Source organism: Arachis hypogaea, chromosome 4 (assembly GCF_003086295.3).
Source record: "Arachis hypogaea cultivar Tifrunner chromosome 4, arahy.Tifrunner.gnm2.J5K5, whole genome shotgun sequence".
NCBI classification, from domain to species: Eukaryota; Viridiplantae; Streptophyta; class Magnoliopsida; order Fabales; family Fabaceae; genus Arachis; species Arachis hypogaea.
In genome coordinates, this window is record NC_092039.1 from 14,944,702 (window position 1) to 14,957,169 (window position 12,468).

General features: G+C 34.4%; 1 protein-coding gene and 1 pseudogene across 1 annotated transcript; both read right to left on the reverse strand.

The window, feature by feature from the left end:
• Window positions 1–1,048: 1,048 nt before the first annotated feature.
• LOC112794682 (potassium transporter 5-like) lies at window positions 1,049–6,118 on the reverse strand (annotated as a pseudogene).
• A 563-nt stretch (window positions 6,119–6,681) lies between these two features.
• On the reverse strand, window positions 6,682–9,033 carry LOC112794683 (protein FAR1-RELATED SEQUENCE 5-like). Its single transcript, XM_025836666.1, has 5 exons — window positions 8,916–9,033; window positions 8,719–8,804; window positions 7,788–7,847; window positions 6,901–7,607; window positions 6,682–6,847 (listed from the first exon to the last, which is right to left on the reverse strand). The coding sequence occupies exons 1-5, from the start codon at window positions 9,031–9,033 to the stop codon at window positions 6,682–6,684; spliced, it is 1,137 nt and encodes a 378-aa protein (XP_025692451.1).
• Window positions 9,034–12,468: the final 3,435 nt, after the last annotated feature.

Genomic DNA, 12,468 nt, shown 5'->3' on the forward strand with positions numbered 1-12,468 from the left:
TAAGAGTGACGTGTCTATTTTGGTTGCGTCTTCTTTGGAAGTGTCTATATATGTATATGTCTTCTATTGGAAGTCTTTCGCCAATGGGTCTTTTGTGGATTTGTTTAACTATGGATGTGTCTTATGACGGAGGTGTCTATTTTGGTCGTGTCTAATTCAGATGTGTCTATATTGTGTCTTTTAGGAGGTGTCTTTTTTCAATATCTCTTTTGTGGATTCGTGTATCCATGGACGTGTCTTTCGATGGGATGTGTGTTTTTTGTTCATGTTTTATGTGTATGTATTTAGCTACGGGTGTGTCTTCTAATGGAGGTGTCTTTATTAACATTTCTTCTGTGGGTTTGTCTATCTATTGATGTATCTTATGATAGATGTGTCTTTTTTTGTTGTATTTTTCATTTTCTTAGAATCGAAATTACAATCGAGACTTGTTGAAGTCTCGAATAAGCCTTAGTCAAACTTACTTGGAAACATAACCTTGCAAAAATGAGACACTACCTAAGTTAAAGAATCTATTATGTTGTGTGCTCTACATTAAAATCACGTAAAAATCATGATTATTTGGTGAGCTAATTAAAACTTAGAAAACTTATAACAGTATAATCATATAAGTGAATCACACTCAAACAATAAGCATATATCCTCAACTGAAAATTGTTTATTAAATTATATACCCAATATTTTTTTAAAGAGAAGGGAAAAAATCCGAATAAAAAAAAATCTCCTTAAAAATCCATAATCAAAATTCTTCTAAATATTTCTAAACGAGTTTAACAAAAACATGAATTCGCCATGTTCTTATTTATTGTTTATAATACAAAAGCTGGTATGAAGTTACTTCTTATGATAAGTGGGTCATAAATAAGGACTGAGATGAGTTTTCAACTGGAGATGGTCTTATTATTTGATACTTACTTGAGTATTTGTTTGGTTACATGAAAATACAATAAATAAAAGATGATGAAAACTAAGTACAAATAAATTTGATGTATGTAGAAATGTAATAGAGCAAGAGTAAGGGGAAAATGAAATGATTGTTGATGATGAGTTATATTCCACATTTCATTCCAATCTTGAGAAGTCTCTTACGCGGGATAGCCATCAATTGGTTTCTTGGTGGAAGTTCTTTCTTAAGAAAGTGTAAGCATAGTTGACAACTATCTTATTGAGGAACGATGAATTTGGTTGAGCCACCACTTCTGCTTGGCCAAGCATATACATCACACCCTTTTACATTGCTATGTCGATGAAGTTGACCTCAGGTTTATTTAGGTGAATAAAAGCCTTGAGATTTTGTATTAACTGTGATTCAAACACGAGAGCATCCTCAAATTTATCTTTGTAACAGCATCTAACTACGTAACCGGAATATTCGGTACTCCCTGGGCTCCAAATGGCAAAATAAAAAACTCTCCTCCATGAAAACTCGGCTGATATGGATGACCTTGATAGCAACAAAGACAAGGGCTGAACGGATGGATGACATACAGGCTATGAGATAGGGGAATTTCAGAGGAATCCCCTGCACAAGCTCAGAGTAGAGTAGCCCAACCCCAAGAACTCTTCTTATGTCCCTATCCATGGCCAATTCCCCTATGTACTCACTGCAAACTTTATTTCTAAGCTCGAACATGTACCTCTTTTTGTGCACCTAATACCAAATTTCCATGATCATCGTCAAGAACAAAGAAGACACAATTAGAAGATATCCTCCCTTCATGAACTTTGTTATCTGAGATGAGAAATAAATAGCCTCTATGCAGCCGAATACCAATAAGAAGATAGTAACTTGCCATATGCTCTTCTTCCATATAGCTAGCATTATCAATGTAACTAGCCACGTTGTGATAAGCGTATCCCCAATAACTGCAATCCTTTATACTTGACTTATTTTTTCTGTGGTCTTAAAGGCAGCACATATAATAATGCTTCCAATCATGAACATGTAATTGATTTCAGGAATATACACCTGACCATCGTGCTTAGTGGAAGTATGCACAACCTTAACTCGTGGAAAACAACCTAGAATCAGGGCCTGTGATATGATGGAAAATGCTCCTGAAATCATTTCTTGGCTTTTTGTGATAGCAGCACCAATAGCCACCACAAATGTTGGCCAGTATATAGGATCTGTATGTATTGATACATTGGACTTTACTAATTAATCATAATAACTACAGTAACTGAATTTCCTACGATTGCTCAACTTATTTGGTAGACTTTCATAGAAAGTATTGCCCACTTTTTCAGGAAACTTTCGAAGAAATACAACTTGTCCAATATATGCACAAAATATTGCAGGATATGTAATCAAAGTGAAGCTTATCTGGGTCAATAATAACGATAATTTAGTAAGCTTACTTCTTATATAACTCTTAGAAATTAGAATGTGATTGGATGACATAATAAAGGTTGCTACACGACCCAAGTAAATATGTTAGCAAAGTTCCTCGCCAAATCAGAAAGAAAAAAAGCAAGTTTAATATAAGATAGAAAAAATATATGCACAAACACAAGTTTACGTTTATTTACTCACTTGAATTGCTCATACATTAAAGTGACCCAAATATGCAAATATGGCCTCAGATCCTATGATTATATGAGTACTAATTAGAATTAAAGAACAATACAACTTAATTAAGGAGATTAATAAGTTACGAGCGGAACTGATTTTTCGATTAATAATAAAAATAAAATTCTTTAGGCAAATATGCTATATGCCGACTTGTTATGCATAGAAACACTCCACCAAGTGATAGCCATCATTGCTTACCGTTGCGTTTGAAGTAATCAACTATATATTTTGGATTGTAAGCACGCAACACTCTAATATCATATTTGAACAAAACTCTAACAAGTCTTCTTTTGACAGGAAATGGTCCAGATTCAAAAAAATCTAAAGGACTTTAAGGACGGACCAACTCTCATGTATGCGGATTGGGGTAAACACTTCGGTACTGACACCAAGTATTTTGACAAGACAATAGTTTCAAAGAGAAGCTAGATAAGTCTATTTGCCATATGACATGGTACTTACATCGATGCAACCGAACAACCAAGATGTGTTTTTGTTTATCCATGTATGTAATTTTCCTAGTTACAAATGTATATTATTGCTGTGATTTTTTTCATATGTATGTCCCATCACTGGTGGGTGTATGCATTCCATGTCTATGGAAAAATGCTTTTCGTACTGGATAGTTTACACAGTAAACCACATGATACATCACGAATGAGGATAGGTGCATATGCGGTACAAAAGATCTCGTAACTTTGTTAATCTATTTAACCCGTATTATTATATTACGTTTAAACTTTAAATGCGTTTTATGATAGGCTCATTGAAGACATAGCTAAAGTGGTCATCCCAACGTATAAGCCCACTCAAAGAGGCTTGCCTCGTACATACACCTATGTCCCAATACAACCAAATGGGTGAATTTTCCTTAAAATCTAACAATATCTTAATTTGTAAGTTTACTTGAGATCTACACATGTTCTCCTAATATAGTCCATTATTTTCATTCACCTAATTTTGATTATGGTATATATATACACCATAAATTCATGGAGTACTGAACCGAAGATGATAAATTGAATGAACGGAATTATGTGAGCTTCCAAATCCTATTGTTGAATAACTAATTATCTAAACACACATGACTGCCCGTTACTAAATGCCGTCATACAATATTGATTTTTAGATGCAGGACATCATCAAGTTATATAGGAAGAAAATAATGCTTAATATTATATTCTGGATCATACTAATTCAGCCATTAAAGAAGCACTAGATTCCCTTGACCACCGTCTTCAACCTGTTGCGTGTCACAACCATCCAAGGAACAAACGTAAAGAGGTTTAAACACTGTTCACAACATCTAGCACAAAGAGCATGCTTCGATGAGTTGAATGATTGCCGAAGAAACAGACCATCAAAGGTGCTAAACATGTGAAGAAAAAAGATTCATAGAATATTCTTGTTTACCTTATCCTGAGATATCCTCACATGCTGAGCTATATTTTGTTGCAACTTGATATTTTTCTTATGTTACACACATTGATTGTTTCTTTTGGATTCTTATGTTATTATCAGCGAGTATTTATTTTGAGAATCTTGTTCAATTTTGTTGGTTAATTAACAGAGAATGTGTCTATTGTGGATGTGAATCCTCTCTTGGGACATTGGTATATTTTATTTTGCACAAGCTAAACACTTTCTCCGTTTTAATGTGTAAATATTTGCATATGCTAAACATGTTAATATTTCAAAAGTGTTATTGCTGGATGTGTCTACTTTTAACGGAGGTTTCTGTTTTGGCCGTGTCATCTTCGGAGGTGTCTATATATGGTTGCGTCTTCTTTTATAGGTATCTTTTGCCAATGGATCTTTTTTGGATTTGTCTAACTATGGATGTGTCTTATGACGAATGTGTCTATTTTGGTCGTGTCTAATTTAGATGTGTCTATATCGTGTCTTTCAGAAGGTGTCTTTTTTTCATCATCTCTTTTGTGGATTCGTGTATCCATGGACGTGTCTTCCGATGGGAGGTATCTTTTTTGTTCATGTTTTATGTGTATGTGTTTAGCTACGGATGTGTCTTCTAATGGAGGTGTCTTTATTAACATTTATTCTGTGGGTTTGTCTATCTATAAATGTGTCTTTTGATAAATGTGTCTTTTTTGTTGTATTTTTTATTTTCTTAGAATTAAAGTTACAATCGAGACTTGTTGAAGTCTCGAATAAGCCTTAGTCAAACTTACTTGGGAACATAACCTTGCAAAAATGAGACACTACCTAAGTTAAAGAACCTATTATGTTGTGTGCTCCACATTAAAATCTCATAAAAATCATGATAATTTGGTGAGCTAATTAAAACTTAGAAAACTTATAACAGTATAATCATATAAGTGAATCGCACTCAAAAAATAATCATATATTCTCAATTGAAAATTGTTTATTAAACCATATACCTTAATATTTTTTTAAAGAGATTGTGAAAAAATCCAAATACAAAAAAAATCTCCTTACAAATCCATAATTAAAATTCTTCTAAATATTTCTAAACGAGTTTAACAAAAATATGAATCTGCCATGTTCTAACGAATCACTCACTATAACAACAAAACCAACCGCTACATTTCGAGTGATTGCTATATCATTCTCCTAGAAAAAAGTACCACAAAAAAAATAATTCAACTGTATCCATAAAGTCACCTCAACAAAGGGTTCGAAATTAAACAAATGGTAAACACATATCGAAGGTATATTTTCTTCTTTCTTCGCATAAATTTATTGATCGAACTGTCCAGTGTAGATCCAAGGCTCTTCAATTTCGGCCGACCCTTGGTTGCCACCTTTGAAAGACCTTGAATGTTATCTACACTGAGAGTGGACTCATACTATGTCGCTATGCTATTCTATGTAGTTGCAACACTTTTAGACCCCAAGATTGCACGATAATAAACTAGCTTGGCCCTCACATCGTTAAGAGCTGAATGTAATATAGCCGCTTCTTTGTCAGATGTCACAAAATCCTGGGTAACATTATAGAAGTATGAACACAATCCTCTAAATAAATTGTGGCTTTCATCCGATCGATTTTCATCATTGCTACTCTTAATATAAGTGTATTTGTGCTGCACATTCTTGCTCCATCAAAGGAGAACATAGTAAAATGTACTCTGTAATATGAAAATACAGCAAGACAGTAGCAACAAAGAATATCTCTTGATTCAAACATGTTGCACTCGCACCGAACCTTGTGTGGCAAGTCAAACTCGACACCGTTAGTGCAGTATTTAAACCCCCAGAAAGTTGATTTTGCTCGTCTACGTTCACACAGAACAAATCACCCTCTTGAGTTACACTGTGGATTAAACAATCGCCTTTTTTCTTGAATTCCTGTTGAACTTCCCTAAACATAGAGCTTGTGTACTCTCGTTGAAATTGTCTTTCAATTGTAGAGCTGGATGAGCAGGGGACAACTCTTTTAGAGTCTATAACATCGTCCTCCAGTTCTTTTTGCTCCTTGTTCCCAAGCACGATGTCATACTCATGCACGAACTTAACTAATCCACTCTTGTAATGCAAGAAATTCTCGTAAAAAGAGTGCATACTTTCACTCCTCTAAGAATTCCTGATACCAGCCTAAAATTCGCCTCGGAAAAAAATTAGAACCCACATTCGTCGATCATCATAAAGGTCTACAAAAACAAAAATACAAAAACCACCATCATGAATACTTAGCTATATTACCACACACATCTACAGACTTAGTAAACCAAACACCCATCGACCTTCAAACAGAGACATCCCATAAAGCATCCAAACAAGTTATAAATCATCCGATGAGAACAGTACCTAAAGTCCAGTATACTAAAAAAAAAGCTTCACAAGGAATATACTCTCCAAAAAAAACATACAAGCACATGAAAAAATGAACCTAATAGCCATCTGTTGTGCTCTAGGTTAAATTCAGCAATGAATCCAACCTAATCCTTCTCGAAAGATTCCACAGACCAGGCACTCCATACAGTGCCAGTCATTTTAGCATGTATTTCTATGTACCAAGCATATCCTCCAAATTTATGTGGTATCTTCTTCAATATGTGCCATATGCACGATCGGTGACAAGTATTTAGAAGGACATTCCTAGTAGCACCAAAGATGGACTTGCACTAGTCCGTGATGATGGCCTGTGGAGCAGTTCTCATGCACTTCAGCCGTTGCGTAAAGACCCACTCAAAGCTACGTATTTTCTCATTCCCCAGCAAAGCACATCCAAGCATAGTGGACTTCTCGTGATGGTTGACACGAACAAAAGATATAAATGGTAGTCTATGCCTACAATAAAAACAGCCACAAGTAAGAACTCGCGATAATGTTAAACAAGAAACCTTTCAATAGATACACAAACACACACATATTTGTTTCTACTATATATTGTATCAAACGACGCCACGTCTCCATAATATTTGTAGGATAGCCTACACCTTGCATCTACCCAGAGCGTACTCCTAAACTTGTTAGCTGCGTTGACATCTACTGCATAAAATAAATTTGGGTTGATATCTTTCATTCGCAAGAAATAGCTCAACAATTCCTTAACATTAGCGTTTTCGTCAGCACAACGCAGATTACTTGTAATGTAATTTCTCACATCCTTTTTTGAGTAACTCATATTCGACGACCCACCAACCTTGTTTGCCAGTGCGAGGTACATCTTGTTGGGCAGTATGTCAACTTCATCGTTGTCCTCAATCACACACTTAGCATGCATGGTCGGTTCTCTGTATTCGTGGTAATGGACAGATTGCTTAGCAAAACACGGGTGGGTATGCTTCAATTCTAATTTCGACACCATCCATTTAACCTTCTGTCTATCAAACATCACGTACATCATTGCTCTGCATCTTGTGGTTGTTATTTTCTTTACCTGAGATACTGTCTTTACTCGAGACTCCCGATAACCTTCATGATTGCAATGTATCGATAGGTTAATGAATAAACTGAATTCATTTTTTGTCTTGTCAAAATTGGTGTTCCTAATCTTAGTGACGAACCCAACTTTCTTTACATAATTAGAGTAGAATTCTTGTGCCCGCTGCAACAAAACAAATTACAATTCTACGTAGGAGATTTTCTCTAGTTGAATTTCTGTGTGATCCGACAACTACAAATTCATTAAGAGAAAATAACATTCACTGCCGAACACACTTAAAAATTAGTCTCCAATAACTCATTATTATGACAACAATAAAGTAGTCTCTAATAACATTCGCACCTCATGACTTAATTCCGTATCATCATCCTTCAACTCAATAATATCTACAGATTCTTTTTCCTAAAATTAAGAACACCCTAATACAGCTAAGCGGATCAAACCAAAAACATATTACAAAAAGAGATAAGCATCCACTATTCAACACCCAATAAAACTCTTCCAAAATTCACTTATTCATTAATAACACCAATGTATAAACAAATAAAAGTATAATAATTTCAAACAAGAATATCAATGTTAATACCTACAAAGTAAAAATTTAAACAAAGTTACAAAAGAAATACAACATGGTGAACAAAAAGATTAAAAAAATACATCATATATCAAAATTGTAACATCGTACTAGCATAACAGAATATTCACAACAGTTATACTTAAACAAACAAAAGCACAATAATTTTAAATAAGAGCATCCTTGTTAATACCCAAAAAAAATTATAAACAAACTTGCAAAGAAATATATAAATTGGTGAACACAAAAAGACAAAAAAAAATACACCATAGATCCAAGTTGTCCCATCAGGCTATCATAGAGTAAACCCACACCAATTATACTACTAACCATAGTTGTAAAAACCGAATCGATGATTAAATTGGTCATGTTACTGGTTTATTGGTTTACTAGTTCAACCGATAAATTACTGGTTGAACTGGTAAAACCAGTTCTACGTAAATAAAAAATATGAAATACTAAAAATAGTCATAAACTTAAAAAATTCAAAATACATATCTTCAGTTCTTCACCAACATTTTAAAAACAACCAAGTTTTAAAGTCTAAAGATAACTAATATAAAGATAGACATGAAATTAGTTAGTACTACTATAATAGTATCTTAATTAGACACAATAAGGATAACAACTCATAAACTATATCCAAGGAGTGATTTCGAAGTCGGGAAATCATTCTTCATCTGACAAATGTGGAGCTACCTCCTGATTGGTTTCATTTTGATTTATATTTTCCATAAAATCATTAGCTCCATCATCATCCCGATCATCTTCTAAATCCAATTGATCTAGCATTATAGATAATGTTTCACAAATCAAGATAAAAAATAATATAAAACATGTTATAAAGTATACCAAAATTATAGTTGATCATAATTTATAAATAAATAAAAGCATACCTAAATCATCTAAATCAACTTCTTCAAGAGTTAAAAATGGTGGTGAATCTTCCAATATCCATTCCAAATGATCCTCAAATACATCAAGACAAATTGGATCATAAACTTGCTTTCTCATTTGCTTCCTATGTTATCAATATACTTCGTCACTCTTGCGATTATTAAAATTTTAAAATAATGCTTTCAACTTAAAATAATAAAAAAAAAGTACCTTTGTTGTAACCTTAATTTGTAATGAATATAAATAAGATCATTAAGTTTTTGATACTCTAACTGATTCCTCTTCTTTGAGTGAATATGTTCATAAATACTCCAGTTACGCTCACAACCTGAAGAACTACAAGTTTGGCTTAAAATACAAATCGCTAACTTTTGCGAATTTGGCGCTCCACAACCATAGGATTTCCACCATTGATCTTAACATAAAATAGGATTGTAATCCTTTGACTTATTTTCCTTTTCTATAGCTAGGTGCTGGAACTCTGGATTTTTGTTATTGTTGCATCTCATTACGTTTGATCCCGTCAAATTCTCTTTCAACTTCATCACAAGCATTATAACTTTATGCATATTGTTCTTGAATTTTTCTTTTCTTACTTCAAAGCTCTTCAATGCTTTGATGGAATTGATGTCTCACTGCAGCTAACACCTTTTGACATGTCTCAATATCTTCTCATTTTCTAGCCAAATGAAGCTTAAACCAAGGAATTCCTCCACCCCTAATAAGCTTCTCACAATATATGCATAACAGAATAATTTTTTCACATTCCACAACTTGTTTTCAATGACCCATATAGGATCGATTTTTGCTCTATTATCATTTTTTTGGGTTCTAATTCATGCATCAGAAGTTGATTCTTGTTCTTGCGAAGATGGTATTTCTGATAGTGTATTCACGGAAGCCATTCTAAAACAATATGGAGTAGCAAAAGTATAAAACAACAACAACCCTAAATTTTCCATTTCCTATTCTCTATTAAGCAAGACAACAACCTTAAATTCACAGAACAAGCAGATTCATAGTTTCATACTAAACAATTACTTCAACATCACCTATTTTAACAAGCAGCTATTTCTACAATAGAAATTTCACCTATTCATCCCAGAAATTTCAAGTTTTCATAACAGAATAGAACAACATAACAACATTATTCATAACAACTTCATAATTTCAAGTTTTGAACAAGCATATTCAACAAGCAGCTATTTTAACAACAGAAATTTTACCTAATTATCCTAGAAATTTCAAGTTTTCATAACAGAACAGAGCAACATAACAACATTATTCATAATAGCTTCATAATTTCAAGTTTTCAACAAGCATATTCAACAAGCATTAGAAGAATAGAGCGAAACAGAGGAGAACAACATATTCAACTAACTTGTTTGACAGCAGAGGACGAAGACAACGGCACGACAACGACAATGACAAATATGAGAGACAAGGACGAAGGTGAGATTGAGACGAAGCGGAGCCGCGGTTCTGTTCTGTTCCTTGAGACTTCAGAATGGATGTCACGGTGAGGTCTTCTAAGGTGAGACAAAGAAGACGACGGCGAGCGACGGGCGGCGGTGGCGCGCTGAGTGATAAAGTGAGGTGAGGTCGCGAGGTGAGGAGGTGAGGGGGTGGGTTAACCGTTGTGGTTACTAGTTAGGAGATTAGGGTTGGGGAAACATGGATTGGGGTTGGGGGTTATTCGAGTCTCTCTTTCTTTTTTTTAAACCAAAATGACATCGTTTTGGCAAGTGAATTAAAAAAAACTTCCTAATCGGTTGAACAAAAACTGTCGGTTCTCTAGTTTTCATCAGAACCAACCGGTTCAAACCGGCTCACAATGGTTTCGTTCCTTGTCCAGTCATATTCATCAACCGAACCAGTTAGGGGTCTAGTTCTTACAACTATGCTACTAACACACAACTTACCTTCTCTACGTGTTGAGTATCATCTTCACTCAAACACCGGACATTGACTTCGGTGGACTTAGAATGATTACGCACATCATATGAAGTGTCATACGATTCTTCTTTACAAATTGATGGATCCATTGACGCAACAGTCTCACCTTGCCTTTAGCGGGAACAACTACGCCTTGCTCCTATAAAGATGAAACACTATAGCTCCATGAGAGAGGCATGCACGACGATGACGACGACAACTACGATGGGGTTAGGGTGCGATATCGGTGTGTAGGATGAATTTCTCATTAATGAAAAGGGTTGTATCATAAACGGGTTTGGGAAATAGCCCTTCGCGTTCGATTGGTCTCCGCGGCGGCACGGTGAGAGCGCAACTACCACAATGGCAAGAGGACCTAGAGGCGGGTGAAGATGTGATCACGGTTTTAGGGTTGAATTAGATGTCCTTAATGTGCCGCGCTGTATCATTCCTTATGTTTGAAATTTGTAATTAATGATGATCAATATATTTTTAATAAAAAATAATAATTAATTATTGTTGTCAAAATTTGGCAGACTCTAATTTAGTCCCCAATACTTTTTTCTTTATTTAAAGATTTGTTATTGGTCAAGAAATAAATTCATACGCAAGGTATGATTTGAATTTCTAATATATATTTAAATGGACAAGTGAACTTACTACCTACAACCTAATTTTGTTTTTTTAGAATTTATTTTTATTGTCTTTGTTATTATGTCACAATTTATTTTTTTTATGAAAACTACATTGGTGTATTGGCTCAATATTGGAAAAGGAGGTATTTTTCCGTATTGTGGGTGTCAGTTTCAACACGCAGGGGGCGTGGTGAAGTGGCTTGCAGTGACGGGTGGCACAACCCTGACAGCACGCAAGGGGCGTGTTGCCTCTGAATCCTGGCAGCATAACAAGGTCTTCGCTCATTTCCGATGAGCCTGGAGCAACACAAGGGCCATGTCGTAGGTGGTCTACATGTAGGGGACGGTCCCCCACCCCCGGTAACCAGCGACGCTCAAAGAAGCTCTATAAATTGAGCTTCTGAGAACCATTTTCATGCATAAATGTTGCTGTTGAATGTTTCACAATTTTACCATGAAAGGAGAAGTTGAGAAGCTGAAGAAGAAAGTTAGGAGTTAGGATTGTTTGAAGGAAAAAATTATATAAAAAATATTAATTTGTAGTGATTAAAAATGGTACATAATTATATGGCACCCAAAGAACATATCATCAATTATTTAGATCATCCAGTTTATGTAAGTTCATAAATTTTATTATTTTATGTATTTAAATTAAAAAAATTTTATTTTTGTTGTTGTTATTATTATATGAAAATATAATATTATTTTTTTAAATTTTTTTAAATGCATATGAGAGTTGAATGAAAAAAATCAATGCATGAATGTGTGTGAAAGAAAATGATGGAAGGTTCAGTTGCATTGTTGTTATTAGATTGATATAGGTTGAGTTGGATACTTGAGTTAATCAAAGATTCAATCTATTAGTACATTTAACCATATTTATCCCACCTTAACTCTAACCCCATTACAACTCTAAAAAGACCTCATGATATCTGCATACATGCATCAAGTACGTGTTGATTGTTAGATGAATAGCAAATTC